The sequence below is a fragment of the Syngnathus scovelli genome, unplaced genomic scaffold, assembly GCF_024217435.2.
Source record: "Syngnathus scovelli strain Florida unplaced genomic scaffold, RoL_Ssco_1.2 HiC_scaffold_23, whole genome shotgun sequence".
In the NCBI taxonomy this organism is placed as follows: Eukaryota; Metazoa; Chordata; class Actinopteri; order Syngnathiformes; family Syngnathidae; genus Syngnathus; species Syngnathus scovelli.
Genome location: NW_026061323.1, coordinates 3,351,514 through 3,369,657, shown reverse-complemented (window position 1 = coordinate 3,369,657; position 18,144 = coordinate 3,351,514). Strand labels below are relative to the sequence as shown.

General features: G+C 48.5%; 2 protein-coding genes and 1 long non-coding RNA gene across 3 annotated transcripts; 2 read left to right on the top strand and 1 right to left on the bottom strand.

Annotated features, from left to right (window-relative positions):
* Nucleotides 1-691: 691 nt before the first annotated feature.
* Nucleotides 692-2,653, bottom strand: LOC137839870 (uncharacterized). Its single transcript, XR_011086280.1, has 3 exons — nt 2,600-2,653; nt 1,965-2,141; nt 692-1,809 (listed from the first exon to the last, which is right to left on the bottom strand). It is a non-coding gene; the product is annotated as an uncharacterized lncRNA (long non-coding RNA).
* Nucleotides 2,654-15,376: 12,723 nt separating this feature from the next.
* LOC125992632 (janus kinase and microtubule-interacting protein 3-like) lies at nt 15,377-16,262 on the top strand. The gene is made up of 4 exons (XM_068649693.1): nt 15,377-15,463; nt 15,686-15,748; nt 15,835-16,121; nt 16,203-16,262. The coding sequence occupies exons 1-3, from the start codon at nt 15,392-15,394 to the stop codon at nt 15,958-15,960; spliced, it is 261 nt and encodes an 86-aa protein (XP_068505794.1). The 5' UTR covers nt 15,377-15,391; the 3' UTR covers nt 15,961-16,121; nt 16,203-16,262.
* Nucleotides 16,263-16,555: 293 nt separating this feature from the next.
* On the top strand, nt 16,556-17,825 carry LOC137839874 (janus kinase and microtubule-interacting protein 3-like). Its single transcript, XM_068649709.1, has 2 exons — nt 16,556-17,017; nt 17,097-17,825. Exons 1-2 carry the CDS (start codon nt 16,790-16,792, stop codon nt 17,211-17,213), a joined length of 345 nt encoding a protein of 114 aa, XP_068505810.1. The 5' UTR covers nt 16,556-16,789; the 3' UTR covers nt 17,214-17,825.
* Nucleotides 17,826-18,144: the final 319 nt, after the last annotated feature.

The window sequence follows — 18,144 nt, the reverse complement described above, 5'->3', positions numbered from 1 at the left end:
AGCTCAACAGTTCTAATGTTCAACAGTCTGATGACAGCAGGGAAAAAGCTGTTGCAGAACCTGGTGGACCTGCAGCGGATTGTGCGAAACCTCTTCCCAGAGGGCAGCAGGGAGAACAGTCCATGGTGGGGGTGTGATGGGTCATTGATGATGTTACGGGCACGGGACATGCAGCGCTGAGATGAAATGTCCTGAATGGAGGGAAGAGGAGCCCCTATGATCCTCTCTGCTGTCCTCACCACTCTCCTCACGTTCTTCCAATCGGAGGCGGTGCAGCCTCCACACCACACAGAGAGTCAGCTTGTCAGAATGCTCTCTATGGTGCTCCTGTAGAACGTCCTCATGATGGGTGGGGGCAGGTGGGCTCTCCTCATCCTCCGCAGGAAGTACAAGCGCTTCTGTGCCCTCTTGATCAGTGCCGTAGTGTTCATAGTCCAGGTGAGGTCTTCTGTGATGTGGACCCCCAGGAATTTGGTGCTGCTGACCACCTCCACAGCTGAGCTGTTGATGATCAGTGGAGCGTGGTGAGGCTGGTTTTTCCTGAAGTCGACGATGATCTCCTTCATCTTCTCCACATTCAGGATCAGGCTGTTGTCTCTGCACCAGCCCACCAGCTGCTCCACCTCCTCTCTGTAGTCCAGGTCGTTGTTGTCTCTGATGAGCCCCACCACCGTTGTGTCGTCTGCGAACTTCACGATGTGATTGGTGGTGAACCTGGGGACGCAGTCGTGTGTCATTCAGGGTGAACAGCAGGGGGCTCAGGACGCAGCCCTGAGGGGAGCCTGTGCTGAGGGTGATGACATCAGAGGTGTTCTGTCCGACCCGGACTGACTGAGGTCTGTTGGTGAGGAAGTCTAGCAGCCAGTTGCGAAGGGGGGTGTTGAAGCCCAGGTGTTCCAATTTTCCTACTAGATGCTGTGGGATTATGGTGTTAAACGCTGAGCTGAAGTCCAGGAACAGCATCCGAACATGGGTGTTCTTCTCCTCCAGGTGAGCCAGGCTCAGGTGAAGAACGGAGGAGATGGCGTCCTGAGTGGAGCGGTTTTGCCGGTCGGCAAACTGGAACGGGTCAAATAATGGGGGGAGTCTGGAAACGATGTGATCTTTAAGCAGCCTTTCGAAGCACTTCATCATGACCGGAGTCAGTGCAACAGGCCGGTAATCATTAAATGAGGTGATTTGAGGTTTCTTCGGCACCGGAATGATGGAGGCAGTCTTAAAGCACGCTGGCACTGTGGCTTGGCCCAGCGAGGTGTTAAAAATGTCTGTGATGACCCCAGCCAGCTGACTTGCACATTCCCTGAACACACGCCCAGGAATGTTGTCGGGGCCAGGGGCCTTACGGGGGTTGACTCTCCTCAGGGTCTTCAACACATCGGCGGAGTCAAGGCAGAGTACCTCCTCTTCCTGATGAGGGACAGTTTTAACTGCTGGAGTGCCGTTTAGTGCCTCGAACCTCCCAAAGAAGTTATTTAGACCATTTAGGAAGTCAGCATCAACTTCACCCACCGGGGGGGGAGGGTGAGTTGTAGTCTGTAATCGCCCGTATGCCTTGCCACATACTCCTGGTGTTGTTGGCGTCGTGGAAACGATCCTGAATTTTTCGACTGTGGTCTCGCTTCGCTACCCTGATGGCACGGTTCAAGTTGGCTCTCGCTGTCCTCAGTGTCTCCTTGTCGCCAGACTTGAAGGCAGAGTTCCGCGCTCGTAGCGTTTGACGTACCTCCTCAGTCATCCAGGGTCGTTGGTTGCCCCGGGTGATGATATTCTTAGTGGTGCTGACGTCCTCGGTGCATTTGTTGACGTAGGCTGACACAGTCATGGCACACGCATGTCAAATCTACATCGGGGAAACTGGGAGGGAGGGAGGCAAGCAGGGAGGCAGGCAGGCAGGGAGGCAGGCAGGGAGGCAGGCAGGGAAGCAGGCAGGGAGGAAGGCAGTGTCTGTCTGTTGAGGTTTTCACCTTGTTCTTCTCCTGCTGAAGTTCTAACTGGACGTCCATCAGTTTGGCTCTCAGCTCGTCATTGGCGGCCTGAAAGGCGTCCGTTCGCTCCGCCTTGACCCGCCCTGCCGGAGCTCGTTTGGACATCTCTTACTCGAGTCTCGCCCGGTCGTCAGTCAGAGATCACAACATTTGTACCTGGAGAGCACAAACGCAGCGCTGTTTTCCACTGGCTTCGGACTCAACTTCAATCGGTACCGTAACGTACAACATCATAAACAGATCTAGCTTGACTTATTCATTGAATAAATGCATTTGGTTCTTCAAAACTGCATCACGCAACATAGCGTGACCGAGACGGCCGTTATCCACCTGCGTGAAGTTATTTGGTGAAATGAATGAGATGTTTAAGACACCATCGTTCTGTCTCTATGTAGATGAAGGGAAATAATCGATTGCTGAAGGTCCAAAGGTGTTGTGATAAACAAATAAACATATTAGTGACATATTTGTGATAAACATATTAGGCAGGATAATCACATATGTTAACTTGACTGCCCACACTGTATTTATTTATGGTTATTTGTTAAATCGAGTACTGTTAGACATGAAATAGGAAGTGTTTAACATAAATGGACGACGAAAGGGGTACTCACCATTGTAGCTCCTGCTGGTCAATGATACAAGCCTCTTCTTGCAGTGGAAAACATACAGCCAACAAACACCGTGGAACCTAAAGGAAGGAAATTAAACATTAACATTTAGCCTCAACCAACATTCACAGATACAACGCAACGCAAACTACACAAACGTAAATCTTTTTAAACACAATGAGTTGTACTTACCGTGTACGCTCTAGACGGTCCACTTGCAAGCAGAAAATAAAGATATTTCTGTTGATAATCGTCGTGTTTGTATCCGTTGTCTCGCTCAAGGCCATTGCGCCCACAGATTTGAATTTTGGCGAGAGTTCAGCCTATTGACGTCATTTCCGCGGTGTAATACCCGCATATCTGAAACGGCAAAGTTAAGAGTAGAGTTAAATAAAGTTTTTAATCAACGCAATAATTTACAAACGTTGACCAGTCGAAATAATCGTCGAAATTTGGCGTCTGTGGCTGGAAGCAGACGCCGAGTTCGACGTTCCTCCCAAATGCCACACTGCCTCGCTTTTCAGGCCAACAAAAAAACATATTTTTCAAAACAATGAGTTGTAATTACCTTGTACGCTCTAGACGGTCAAGTTGCAAGCTGAAAACAAAAATATTTGTCTTGTTAGTCGTCGTGTTACTAACCGCTGTGTCTTGTTTGCCAGCATTGCCGCTTTCCTACTTCCTGTTGCAAGCCACGCCCACGGATTATAATTTTGCCGTGAGTTCCGCCTATTGACGTCATGTCCGCGTCGCATGACTGCGACGTAATATTATCTAAAACTGTTTGTGCGGCATGGTGTTGTTCTGTGCGGTATTGTGTTATTCTGTGCGGCGTCGTGTTGTTCTGTGCGGCGTAGTGTTGTTCAGTGCGGCGTCGTGTTGTTCAGTGCGGCATGTTGTTGTTCAGTGCGGCATGTTGTTGTTCAGTGCGGCATGGTGTTGTTCACTGCGGCATGGTGTTGTTAAGTGCGGCATGGTGTTGTTCAGTGCGGCATGGTGTTGTTCAGTGCGGCATGGTGTTGTTCAGTGCGGGATGGTGTTGTTCAGTGCGGCATGGTGTTGTTCAGTGCGGCATGGTGTTGTTCAGTGCGGCATGGTGTTGTTCAGTGCGGCATGGTGTTGTTCAGTGCGGCATGGTGTTGTTCAGTGCGGCATAATATTGTTCAGTGCAGCGTAATGTTGTTCAGTGGGGCATGGTGTTGTTCAGTGCGGCATGGTGTTGTTCAGTGCGGCATGGTGTTGTTCAGTGCGACATGATGTTGTTCAGTGCGGCATAATGTTGTTCAGTGCGGCATAATGTTGTTCAGTGCGGCATAATGTTGTTCAGTGCGGCATAATGTTGTTCAGTGCGGCATGGTGTTGTTCAGTGCGGGATGGTGTTGTTCAGTGCGGCATGGTGTTGTTCAGTGCGGCATGGTGCTGTTCAGTGCGGCATGGTGTTGTTCAGTGCGGCATGGTGTTGTTCAGTGCGGCATGGTGTTGTTCAGTGCGGGATGGTGTTGTTCAGTGCGGCATGGTGTTCAGTGCGGCATAATGTTGTTCAGTGCGGCATAATGTTGTTCAGTGCGGCATAATGTTGTTCAGTGCGGCATAATGTTGTTCAGTGCGGCATAATGTTGTTCAGTGCGGCATAATGTTGTTCAGTGCGGTATAATGTTGTTCAGTGCGGCATAATGTTGTTCAGTGCGGCATGGTGTTGTTCAGTGCGGGATGGTGTTGTTCAGTGCGGCATGGTGTTGTTCAGTGCGGCATGGTGTTGTTCAGTGTGGCATGGTGTTGTTCAGTGCGGCATTGAGTTGTTCAGTGCGGCATTGTGTTGTTCAGTGCGGCATTGTGTTGTTCAGTGCGGCATGGTGTTGTTCAGTGCGGCATGGTGTAGTTCAGTGCGGCATGGTGTAGTTCAGTGCGGCATGGTGTTGTTCAGTGCGGCATGGTGTTGTTCAGTGCGGGATGGTGTTGTTCAGTGCGGGATGGTGTTGTTCAGTGCGGGATGGTGTTGTTCAGTTTGGCATGGTGTTGTTCAGTGCGGCATGGTGTTGTTCAGTGCGGCATGGTGTTGTTCAGTGCGGCATGGTGTTGTTCAGTGCGGCATGGTGTTGTTAAGTGCGGCATGGTGTTGTTCAGTGCGGCATGGTGTTGTTCAGTGCGGCGTGGTGTTGTTCAGTGCGGGATGGTGTTGTTCAGTGCGGCATGGTGTTGTTCAGTGCGGCATGGTGTTGTTCAGTGCGGCATGGTGTTGTTCAGTGCGGCATGGTGTTGTTCAGTGCGGCATAATATTGTTCAGTGTGGCGTAATGTTGTTCAGTGGGGCATGGTGTTGTTCAGTGCGGCATGGTGTTGTTCAGTGCGGCATGGTGTTGTTCAGTGCGACATGATGTTGTTCAGTGCGGCATAATGTTGTTCAGTGCGGCATAATGTTGTTCAGTGCGGCATAATGTTGTTCAGTGCGGCATGGTGTTGTTTAGTGCGGGATGGTGTTGTTCAGTGCGGCATGGTGTTGTTCAGTGCGGCATGGTGTTGTTCAGTGCGGCATGGTGTTGTTCAGTGCGGCATGGTGTTGTTCAGTGCGGCATGGTGTTGTTCAGTGCGGGATGGTGTTCAGTGCGGCATGGTGTTCAGTGCGGCATAATGTTGTTCAGTGCGGCATAATGTTGTTCAGTGCGGCATGGTGTTGTTCAGTGCGGCATAATGTTGTTCAGTGCGGCATAATGTTGTTCAGTGCGGTATATTGTTGTTCAGTGGGGCATAATGTTGTTCAGTGCGGCATGGTGTTGTTCAGTGCGGGATGGTGTTGTTCAGTGCGGCATGGTGTTGTTCAGTGTGGCATGGTGTTGTTCAGTGTGGCATGGTGTTGTTCAGTGCGGCATTGTGTTGTTCAGTGCGGCATTGTGTTGTTCAGTGCGGCATGGTGTTGTTCAGTGCGGCATGGTGTAGTTCAGTGCGGCATGGTGTAGTTCAGTGCGGCATGGTGTTGTTCAGTGCGGCATGGTGTTGTTCAGTGCGGGATGGTGTTGTTCAGTGCGGGATGGTGTTGTTCAGTGTGGGATGGTGTTGTTCAGTGCGGGATGGTGTTGTTCAGTTTGGCATGGTGTTGTTCAGTGCGGCATGGTGTTGTTCAGTGCGGCATGGTGCTGTTCAGTGCGGGATGGTGTTGTTCAGTGCGGGATGGTGTTGTTCAGTGCGGGATGGTGTTGTTCAGTGCGGCATGGTGTTGTTCAGTGCGGCATGGTGTTGTTCGGCATGGTGTTGTTCAGTGCGGCATGGTGTTGTTCAGTGCGGCATGGTGTTGTTCAGTGCGGGATGGTGTTCAGTGCGGGATGGTGTTGTTCAGTGCGGGATGGTGTTGTTCAGTGCGGCATGGTGTTGTTCAGTGCGGCATGGTGTTGTTCAGTGCGGCATAATGTTGTTCAGTGCGGCATAGTGTTGTTCAGTGCGGCATGGTGTTGTTCAGTGCGGCATGGTGTTGTTCAGTGCGGCATGGTGTTGTTCAGTGCGGCATGGTGTTGTTCAGTGCGGCATGGTGTTGTTCAGTGCGGCATGGTGTTGTTCAGTGCGCTATGGTGTTGTTCAGTGCGGCATGGTGTTGTTCAGTGCGGCATGGTGTTGTTCAGTGCGGGATGGTGTTGTTCAGTGCGGGATGGTGTTGTTCAGTGCGGCATGGTGTTCAGTGCGGCATAATGTTGTTCAGTGCGGCATAATGTTGTTCAGTGCGGCATGGTGTTGTTCAGTGCGGCATAATGTTGTTCAGTGCGGCATAATGTTGTTCAGTGCGGTATAATGTTGTTCAGTGCGGCATAATGTTGTTCAGTGCTGCATGGTGTTGTTCAGTGCGGTATAATGTTGTTCAGTGCGGCATAATGTTGTTCAGTGCTGCATGGTGTTGTTCAGTGCGGCATGGTGTTGTTCGGTGCGGCATGGTGTTGTTCAGTGCGGCATGGTGTTGTTCAGTGCGGTATCGTGTTGTTCAGTGCGGTATCGTGTTGTTCAGTGCGGTATCGTGTTGTTCAGTCCGGTATCGTGTTGTTCAGTGCGGTATCGTGTTGTTCAGTGCGGTATCGTGTTGTTCAGTGCGGTATCGTGTTGTTCAGTGCGGTATCGTTGTGTTGTTCGTATTGTGTTGTGTTGTTCGTAATGTGTTGTGTTGTTTGTATTGTGTTGTTGGTATTGTGTTGTGTTGTTCGTATTTTGTTGTGTTGTTCATATTGTGTTGAGTTGTTCATATTGTGTTGAGTTGTTCGTATTGTGTTGTGTTGTTCGTATTGTGTTGCCTCTAACACTTAGCTTCTAACACTTAGCCTCTAGCACCTAGAAGGTAAATAAATAGGAAGGAAGGACTCACCGGTGACGTCGTCGCCCACGTCCAAGCGTTGTACTTTGTATTTTCATCCTTCTGACAGTGGAAAACATATAGCCAACAAACACCGTGGAACGTAAACGAATGAAAGAAAACTATCATTTGGCCACAACCAACATTCACAGATACAACACAATGTGACGTGCGGTGTTGAGGTTAAAGGTTGAGTGAAGGGCCCTCGTTTTAAACTACTTTTTTGAAAAGGAGTGGGAACAAGTAAGACGTATTTAATTTATTTATTGGGAAGTAGTAAGACTTATTAAATTTATTTAATCTACTTTTCTTCCCAGGCAAAATTTGATGTGCTGCAATTCCAAATTTCCAAAGTGAATGAAGGAATGAAATCCTTTAAATTATGATTTTGTATAAATACTAGGCATAAACACAAAATCTACGGCACAAAATGGGCAGACTTTACTTGTTTGAAAAGGACTGGTTACAAGACAGACTTTTTTAATTTATTTAATGGGAAGAAGACTTATTTAGTTTAATTGATCTATTTTTGTTCCCTGGCAAAATTCGATTTGCTGCAATTCCAAATTTCCAAAGTGAATGAAGGAATGAAGTCGTTTAAATTATGATTTTGTATAAATACTAGGCATAGACACAAAATCTACGGCACAAAACGGGCAGACTTTACTTGTTTGAAGAGGACTGGTTGCAAGACAGACTTTTCTGATTTATTTAATGGGAAGAAGACTTATTTAGTTTATTTAATCTCTTTTTGTTGCCTGGCAAAATTGGATTTGCTGAAATTGTATTTTGCCAAATCTTGACTTGAGACCTGATAGGAAGTATTAAACGCTCAGTTAAATCGATACAAGTTGGTAATAAGAGCGAGTAATGTTGGTTGAAGCGATGAATGAAGGTTAAAAGCAATTTAAATTATGACTTTGTATAAATACTAGATATTAACAGAACATCTACTGCGCAAAATGGGCAGAGTTTACTTGTTTGAGAAGGAGTGGCTTATTTAAGTCTAAGATTTATTTAATCTGTTTGTTCCCAGGCAAAATTGGATGTGATGCAATTCCAAATTTCACCACATGATGGTGCCAAATTTTGACTTCATAGGACATATTCAACACTTAACTATTATGTTCAAGGTAATCAGATTTGTTTATTATTCTAATGGCCTTTTCAAAACTATTCTGGATTACTACTTTGGATCTATTCTACATTACTTGGCAACAACATACTCTGTAACAGATTAGGCAGTATAATCACATATGTTAACTTGAGAGTGCCCACATTCAATCTACTTATCGTGATGTGTTAAATCAATTACTGTTAGACATTATTATTCTGATAATCTACCAAATCTTTGAATTGAAGAATTTGTGATTTAATTAATAGCTTGTTGTTATGTTCAGGGTAATCAGACTTGTATATAATTCTAATGGCCTTCTTTTGAAAACTATTCTGAATTACAACTTTGGATCTTATATTACTTTGCAACAATATACTCGTTGACAGATTAGGCAGTATAATCACATATGTTAACTTCAGTGCCCACACTGTATTTATTTATGGTTATTTGTTAAATCAAGTACTGTTAGACATGAAATAGGAAGTGTTTAACATAAATGTTATGGCTACTCACCGTTGTAGCTCGCTCCTGGTCAATGATACGAGCCTCTTCTTGCAGTGGAAAACTTGCAGCCAACAAACACCGTGGAACCTAAAGGAATGAAATTAAACATTAACATTTCACCTGGACCAATATTCACACGTACAACGCAACGCGGCTACACTTCTGCTAGCGCCTCAGCTACACGTTGCTATTACAAACGTAAATCTCTTTAAACACAATGAGTGTTACTTACCGTGTACGCTGTAGACGGTCCAGTTGCAAGCAGAAAATAAAGATATTTCTGTTGATATTCGTCGTTGCTCAGTGGCTCACGGCCATCGCGCCAACAGATTTGAATTTTGGTGGAAGTTCAGCCAATTACGTCATATCCGCGGCACATGACTGCGACGTAATACCCGCTTATCTGAAACGGCAGTTAAAAGTAGAGTTACATCAAGTTTTCTTTTTTAATCAACGCAATCATTTACAACCGTTGACCAGAAAGAATCGTCGAAATTCGACGTTCCCCCCAAACGCCACACTCACTCGCTTTTCAGGGCAACAAAAGTACTTCTTTTTAAAAACGATGAGTTGTACTTACCGTGTACGCTCTGGACGGTCCAGTTGCAAGCAGAAAATAAAAATATTTCTCTCGTTAGTCGTATGTTACCATCCGCTGTGACTTTGTCAACATCGCCATTTTCCTACTTCCTGTTGCGAGCCACGCCCACGGATTTAAATTCTGGCGGAAGAGCCCGCCCATTGGCGTCGTTTTCGCGTATAGCAAATCCGATTGGTTGGGAAGGGGGCGCGGTTATGCAGCCGAGGGGTCCTGTGATCGGTGGGATGTAAAGTAGGCGTCGACGTCACGTCCGCGTCACGTGACCACGACGTGGCAGACGTCATATAGCAACCGCTGTTTTGTTTAGTAGACTTACAGTTGTTATGCATTGACATAATGGCGCACACTCCAAATAGATTTAAATAAATTAAATAATTCTTCTGCCCACTCCCTTTTAAACAAGTTAACTCTCCCCGCGGATTTGAATTCCTGGACTATGAACACTACGGCACTGGTCAAGAGGGCACAGAAGCGCTTGTACTTCCTGCGGAGGATGAGGAGAGCCCACCTGCCCCCACCCATCATGAGGACGTTCTACAGGAGCACCATAGAGAGCATTCTGACAAGCTGACTCTCTGTGTGGTGTGGAGGCTGCACCGCCTCCGATTGGAAGAACGTGAGGAGAGTGGTGAGGACAGCAGAGAGGTTCATAGGGGCTCCTCTTCCCTCCATTCAGGACATTTCATCTCAGCGCTGCATGTCCCGTCCCCGTAACATCATCAATGACCCATCACACCCCCACCATGGACTGTTCTCCCTGCTGCCCTCTGGGAAGAGGTTTCGCACAATCCGCTGCAGGTCCACCAGGTTCTGCAACAGCTTTTTCCCTGCTGTCATCAGACTGTTGAACACTAGAACTGTTGAGCTCTAAACTGAACTCTGCATCACACATTCACAGAACTGTACTTTATGACACTACGGACCTCTATCTTGCACTATCTCGCACTACCAACTTTACTGAACTTGTGTAAACCCTTTAAATAGAAGTTTAATACATGGTTTAGCATTCCTCTGCACACTCTTGAATACTGTTTTGCCTACTTGCACTATTGCATAATTAGCACTGCAAGTTTGTCTAAGTCTAAGTCATGTCAGGTCAGCTGTCTGGAGAGAGAGAGAAGTCAGGACCTGCGGGCGGAGCACCACCGTGCCACCGCCGCCATGACGGAACTCAAAAGCAAACTCCATGAGGAGAAGCAGAAAGAGTTAGCCGTTACCAGGGAGACATTACTGCGGCAGCATGAAATGGAGCTGATGAGAGTGATCAAAATCAAAGATGGAGAGATCCAGCGACTGAATGCCTTGGTCCTCAGCCTGAGGGACGGCTCCATGGACAAGGTGATCCGCTCAATCCGTGTCTGACTATCCGCACGCCACGTCGGGCTCCGATGCGGCCGCTACCGTATTGTGTAGCTTGTCCCCAGTAAGCGTCGCGGCGCTCCGTTGCGGTCTCAACGGCCCGATGTGGCGCAATGTCTGCTCAGGTGAGGAGCGGGGGCGCTTTGCTGGCGGAAGTGGAGGAGACGCGGCGGTGTCGGGAGACCGAGCGGTGTCGCCTCCACCAGGAGCGCGGAAGAAGCCCTGGCAGCGGCCCAGCAGGCCTGGCAGTCCCGAGCGGCCGAGCTCCGATCGGCTCATCACCAGCATCGGGAGGAGCTGAGCCGAACCAAGAGGGACTGCGAGAGGGAGATCCGCCGACTGGTAGGACTGATCAGATGCGCGGTGCGTGGCTATGTTCCCAATTTCGTTGTATACCTGCAGTGCAATGACACCTAAGGCATTCTATTCTATTCTATTTCACAAGAAGAAAACGTCCGGTTGCTCGCTTCGCTTTTGTCACAGCAATGGTGTTCTAGTCGATTCAAGATAAAAATTGGCCGGTTGCTCTCTTTGTTTTTGTCACAATTCTGGCAAATGAGTTTGCCCGCCTGCCTGAGCGCTCCCCGTTTGTACATCCAGATGGATGAGATCAAGCTGAAAGACAGAGCGGTTAGTGTTTTGGATAAATCCCTGGGGCCGGCCACGTCCACCGCCTTCAGCTGCAGACTCAGGCTGCCGAGCAGCAGATCGCTGCCCTGAGGGATTCCCAAAGGGCGGGCCTAAACTACCCTGGAAGTGGGGTCAACGGCGCTACTAGCAATCCTCTTCATAGCGTAAGCCACCTCATCACACACTTGCAGTACGCATGACTTAGTTCGTTGCTGGAGGAAGGTAGCACAAAAACAGTTTTGAACTTTGAACGAGTGGTTGTGTGTGTGTGTTGCGGGGCGTTTTCAGTCTCAGGAGGATCGGGACACGCGAAGGTTTCATCTGAAAATCGCTGAGCTCAGCGCAGTCATCAGGAAACTGGAGGATCGAAACGCCCTGCTTTCTGAAGAGCGCAATGAACTGGTAATTTATTGACGGCACGCTTGAAGGTTTGCGCTACGTTTGATGTGCGCCATCCAGCGAGGCACCCATTGCGCTTACTTATTAGTTGAGCGGCGCGGCGAGTCGGTTGCCTGGTAGATGTCTTTTATTGGGAGCCAAAGCCACGATTCCGTTCAAACCGATGCAAAAGGAATGGATACGTTCTGGCCCGCGTGTTGTGCGTCTTTCGCATCCCGCACTTCATGCTTGCAGCTTAAGCGACTGAGAGAAACAGAAAGCCAGTTTCTGCCACTCCTGTACAAAAACAAACGCCTGAGCAGGAAGAATGAAGAACTCTCGCTGGTGCTGTGTCGCCTTGAAAACAAAGTGCGCTTTGTCACCCAGGAGAACGAGGAGATGGCAAGCTTGGTAAGTCGACGCGGACAACGGCGGCGTGCCAACAGAGTCCACTGCATTTGTGTTCCACAGAGAAGGCCTAGTTCGCTCAATGACCTGGAGCGCGGTTGCGGCCAGCAGGACGGTGAAATGGAGTTCCTTCAAGTTGTGGAGCAGCGGCACATCATCGACGACTTGTCCAAGGTCTTCAGGCAGGCGACTCGGTGCACGTACGGCAGCGCCGCGCTCGCTCGCTGTCGCCAGGAAACCTTTTCCGTCCAAAGCTTGGCCGGCGGCCGCCATCCAAAAAATTGGCCCCTTAAATTCCGACCTTTCAAGCAGGAGCATTGTGCGCACGCGTTTGAACACGCTTTAGACTTGTTTTGCCGTTTTCAGCAGCTCAAAGCTCCTGTTTTGTCAGCACCTTTGCCACTCGCTGTGCGCTGAAAACGACGGACTCGCCCGGCTGCTCAGCCCGTCAACCATGAGCCGCGAGCGCGACGTCATTGTCCGTAGGCAGCTAGTGGCAAAATGCACCCTGTTAGAGTTGCGCTCGCTCCAACTTATTTTGCAAGAACCACACGGGAGACAAGTAAGTTCTTTTGGACACCTGCAGGTGGAGAGTCCATCCGTTGTACGAATGAAGTCTGACTCTCGGCTCCTGCACGAGCATTTTTATTAAGAGAAACAGGGTGGGTGTAAGAGTGGATTGAATAGAGAAAGCCCTTGACCTCTAGTCAAAACATAGCAAGGGATGTTTTACGACTTTGTGTAGGAAGGGATAAGCGATAGGGATAAATAAGGGATAAATAATATTATTTATTACAGGTTGCAGTCAAAGTCAAAGCAACATAATCATACGATAAAGATAATCTGGAAAACCCTGACACACCCTGTAGTTGTCACTTTTGGAAAAGACGAGCGTCCCTCCAATCATCGCCGGTGACGGGTTTTTCAGGCTCTGGAGACAGGAGCTCATGTCAGAAATGTCATCGTGAGTCGCGTTTGTTTCTGCGCCGGAGCCGTTCGTTCCCTTTGCATCCAAAGAATCTCAAAGGCGGATTATTTGTGTCGACAGGAGAGAGATTTGCTGCTACGATACCGACGTCGAGAATCTCTGAGGAGGAACAAAGCGTGAGGTCCTGCAAGGTGAGTCTGTTTGTTTGCGGCTGCTTGGTGTTGCGCAAGATGAAATGGCCTTTTTCTCGCTATCGTTCCTCTCGTCGATTCATCGTGAGGTGTCGCTTCAGTTTGTTCAGAGAGATGTTTGCTTCCGCGCCCGCAGGTCATCGAAACATTTTACGGCTACGACGAAGACGTGTTGGTGGACTCGGACGGATCGTCCTTGTCTTTTCACACCGACAGAACCCCCGACACGGAACCCGAAGAGGTAGCCCGCCATTTCTGCCAGCGTATTGGCGCCAAACATTCCTCTTCAGCCTGGAATCGGACTCGTCTTTGCGTCGCGGGTGCTTTGTCGCCGGTCTGACTGATTCTGGTACTAGTGCTGTGTTGCATTGGTGTGTGCATGAGGAGGCGGAGCTTCGCTACCGCCAGCTGACGCAAGAATATCAAGCGCTGCAACGAGCCTACGCTCTGCTAGCCCAGACCAGCGGAGGGGACTACGACGCCGAGAAGGAGATCAAGGTGGCGCCCCTTCCCGCAACCCCCGGCAGCCTCCCCGTTCTCACCCAGCCTCGGGTGTTCTCTGGTCTGAAAGGAGGAGGAGGAGCCTCCCTCCTCCTCCTTTCAGACCAGAGAAAAGCTGATGATAGTGTCAAACGCACCTCTTTCAATAAGGTGCCCCCGGCTTCCCGGTAACGGGTTTGTCTTAGCCGGGTTCGGAGATTCGTCCGTAATCTAACCACCCGAGTTAAATTAACTCCACCGGAATCAATCTAATTTCTGTACGACGCCAATCCCTCTCAAGTCACCCTAAGCTCGAGCCGAGTAACTCAATTCGAGGCAAGACTTCGAAGTGACCGCATCGTATTGATGGCTCCCCGCTAATGTTTGAAGTTCTTATTATGTTACGGATATTTTTAGATGTCTTTGTTAAGACCTCAGGGATTCGTTTGTATAGCGCACCCTAGCACTAGTTTTGCCGAAGTAAATGTTGATATGGGTCCGTTCTACTTGGTCGCTCAAGCAGCGAGCCGACCAACTTGTTTATTCGAAAGAGAATCGAATTAATAAAAGTGTGACAATAATAGCATTTAAGGAGAAAATTAATGCACTTTACGTTATTAATTCAAACTTCTTATATGTAGATCTAGCACTTAACTGTCGGCGTGCTTCACCCCACTTGATTGCTTTAAAAAGAATAACAACTTTCTTAAAACGAATAAAAATGTCTTACTCTATTTAGATTTGCCCAGTAATTAATTTGGAAGGCAAGTCTATTTTTCGATCGTGTCCTGTTTAACTTTTGACGCGGCCCGACAAAATTAAGAACTGGGCCGCGCCCGACGGACAATCGAAATACTTTTATCCTTCACCAACTCAAATGATCTATTTTAACCATCGTCGTTATTTTATTTAGAGGAAGTAAATTTTCAAACGAATTCACTTTTGACGAAATTCACTCTTCCCTTAAATATCTACGAAAGTTATTTAATTCTCTAACATGTTCGGAGTTACTTTTTACGCGGCCCGTCAAAAGGGGAAACGGGCCTGCGCCCTTCAAATAATTAAATTACTTTCAGTTCTACACCAAACCGATAATCCGATTCAAACACTTCCGTTAATTTATTCAGACGAAGCAAACTTTCAAACGGATTGAAATTCACTCGTGTCTCAAATAACTACGAAAGTTATTCAATTCTCTAAAATTGTCTGATGTTACTTTTATTTATTACGGTCCTATGTTATACCATAATAACACAGCACATTAATCAAATTGTCAAATAAACCCCGAACCATCGATTGTACATTCAGTACAAATCAGCGCACAACGAAGTAGATGAATATACACAACACATTTATTGAAGAAACATGAAATAGAATTACAAATCTTAATCACTCCAGAAACCGAACAATTTCACCCCCTGATACCCGTGTTAATAAAATCATTCAATCCCAGAACAATTCGATTGCAAAACACAGTTCATGAAAGAGGGAATCAATTTTTAGCCAAGCAAAGAAATCAAGAAGTAAAAATCACATTTGTGCTTCTCCAAACAATTTATGTCACGCCACTATTCTCATAGTGACGGGTCCCTTGATCGAATTGACTAACAATATTGCTTTAAGCTGTTACAGAATACATTTTTAGCCAAGCAAAGAAATCAAAAAGTAAAAATCACATTTGTGCGTCCATGCGTGACTCACAATCCTGTTTTATTTCTATTTTAACTTGCTTAGCTTATTTTGGCCCCTTTTTTGGTCTCATGTTTTGGTCTGGCGCCATCTTTTGGACAAATTTGGAATTTCAGCTCTGCCAATTTATTCCTGTGAACAATCCATATTTTACCATTTGCACCATCTCTTCCCCCCATGTTACATGACAGTAGAAATGGGTCACTATCAAAGCAGAGTAGCAGATCTGGAGTCAGCGCTGAAGCAACAAGGACAGGTAAGCTTATCAATGAGCACACCTTTTTCTCAGACAAAATAGCTACATTCTTCAGTCACTCATTCGTCTGGCATTACTGGACCAACCCCCCCCCCCCCCCCCCCCCCGAACGTGGCTGGGAAAATGCGGAGAAAAGCAAATGTCATTTTCCAGTCAACCAAAGAATTTGTGGATGAAAATGACACAACATTCCAAAGCTGTCCACGCGTTTGTCTCTTCTAGAATGTCAAGTGGGTGGAGGAGAAGCAGCTGCTGCGTCAGAGCAATCAGCAGTTGGCCGAAAAGGTGACGGAAAGAAAGGCGCTGGGCGGAGTCGCTTGGCGTCACACCCGTCCGGAAGCCCCGCAGATGAGGTCTGACTGTCTTTTCAGGTCAGGCGGATGGAGGCGGAAGAAGCGCGTCTGAAAGAGCACATCCAGGATATCCGAGACCAAAACGAACTGCTTGAGTTCCGCATCCTGGAGCTGGAGGTGGGAAGACTCGCACAAGCGTGTTGAGGCCAGAGATGTGACGGACGGACGGACGGACGGACGGACGGATGCATGCCTCTGCCTTTCAGGAGAGGGAGTGGCGCTCCCCCGTCTTGAAGTTTCTGCAAGTCCGTTTCCCAGACGGCCTCAGCCCTTTGCAGATCTACTGCGAGGCCGACGGCGTGAGCGTACGTAAGGCGTCCCTCGCAACCCTAACCTTAACCTGAGGTCCCAGAACACCTTACATTGCTCCTTGCGCCTTTCCCCAGGACATCGTCATCAGTGATCTGATGAAGAAGCTGGACATCCTGGGCGATAACGCCGTAAGTGTATGTCGAACTCCTTATGTTCGCACTCCACGAGACTCGGCGGCTCAAATGTGACTTTTGGAAGGCTTTGCGCTGAAAGAACCTTGTTGACGCTGTGCCTTTGGGCTCTTGCAGAATCTCACCAACGAGGAGCAGGTGGTCGTGATTCACGCCAGGACCCTTCCCACCCTAGCCGAGAAGGTAACGCGCACGTCCACGCACGCTCTCGCATTCTGCTTATGTGACAGCAGCCTTTCCTCAGTGGTTAGAATACATCAAAGTGACCAAGTCAGCACTTCAACAGAAGATGTTGGACATTGAAAGTGAGAAGGTAGACAGACACGCGACATCAGCCAAGGGGAACTCGGGGCAATGTGCCCCAACAATTCTGACCTTGAGCTGTGCTAGGATATGTTCTGCAACCAGAAGGGCTACCTGGATGAAGAGTTGGACTTCAGGAAGCGTTCCATGTACCAGGCTCATAAGGTAAGCCGCCCTCAAATCTCCCGCCGGACCACTGATGGACGAGGATTGCGGCCCAGAGGATCATGGAGCTGGAGGCCATGTTGTACGAGGCGCTACCGCAGCGGGACTGCCCCGCCACGGACGGCGAAAAAGCCAGCCACGCTGGCGTGAATGACGTGCTGACGGCGGATCAGAGACAAGAGCTTAGGAGCGCCGTGGACCAATGGAAGCGAGCCCTGATGTGGGAGTTGAGGGAGCGCGACGCTTGCATCCTCCAAGAGAGAATGGATCTGCTGCACAGCGCGCAACAGGTAAGGGCCCAAAGCCAGCCCGGCACTTACTTGCACGCTTACTGGCTTTTGAAGGCTACTTTCCATTTGTCCGTCCTAGAGGAACAAAGAGCTGAAAGAATTCATCGAAGCTCAGAAGAGACAAATCAAACAATTGGAGGAGAAGTTTCTGTTTCTCTTTCTAGTCTTCTCCTTGGCCTTCATTCTGTGGCCCTAACACCAGCTGGTGAGTGAGCTCCAGCGGCACCGCACTCGACACCTCCGATACACTGCCAGCCGGTCTCAGACGTTGGCAGACGCTCCGATGCCGACGTATACCCCCCGCCACGGTGACAGAGGCACCGCGTCACACCGGCGCTCATCCAATCAGAAGGCAGGAAAGGCAAATTCACATGCAGGGCACTCTTGAACCAGAAGAGAGCGCCACAAAAAACGGTTGTTGCCCCAAACGCGCACTAAAAAGGGTCAGAATAACAAGAGTCCCACCAGCCAGCCGGGGCCACCCGTCCATCCATTTCTTCAGGGGGGGGAAAAATTGGAGTCACCGGTGAGTACATTTTGCATTTAGCTCTGCTTTTCTGCTTCTGTCTTCAAGTGTGTGGCATCCTGCGACCAAAGATTCAGCCAACCCCAAAGCGGTTGACCTCAACGTCCCACCACCATTCCTACCAGAGCAGGTGACGTGATGCTTTGGACATCCTTCCGTCTCAGATGCCCAAAAGTACTCTTTGCCACATCTGCGGCAATACGGTGTCTTTTCAAAGGTGCAAATAAATCCAGCGTGGGCGGAACACGCACGTCTTCGGTTTTTCCCGCTTTGTTTGTGTGACAGCTGTTGTGAAAATTTTACACAAGTAAAGTTGTATAGTACAGGTTTGGCCAAGCCGCAACTCCCGAACCGCATGCGGCTCTTTTATGTTCATATCAACATTTGTGTGTGTGTGTGTAGGTGTGTGTGTGTGGGGGGGGGGGGGGGGGGTTGTGCGTGTTGGCTTCACTTGAGTTCAATTTAGTATTTTCGTCAAAAGCGCATGTGGTGAAATTCCACAAAGTAGGATGGGCATTCCAGTAAACTATTAGTGTCAATTGGGCTCTCGAAATGGCAGGGAAAAGATGCACAGCAAAACGAAAATATGTAGATGAACACA

Coding starts and splice junctions, on each gene's coding strand:
- LOC137839874 (XM_068649709.1), top strand. CDS start 16,790: ATGGAGCTGGAGGCCATGTTGTACGAGGCGCTACCGCAGCGGGACTGC. Junction 17,018..17,096: donor TGCTGCACAGCGCGCAACAG/GTAAGGGCCCAA, acceptor TGTCCGTCCTAG/AGGAACAAAGAGCTGAAAGA.
- LOC125992632 (XM_068649693.1), top strand. CDS start 15,392: ATGACAGTAGAAATGGGTCACTATCAAAGCAGAGTAGCAGATCTGGAG. Junction 15,464..15,685: donor CGCTGAAGCAACAAGGACAG/GTAAGCTTATCA, acceptor TGTCTCTTCTAG/AATGTCAAGTGGGTGGAGGA. Junction 15,749..15,834: donor ATCAGCAGTTGGCCGAAAAG/GTGACGGAAAGA, acceptor CTGTCTTTTCAG/GTCAGGCGGATGGAGGCGGA.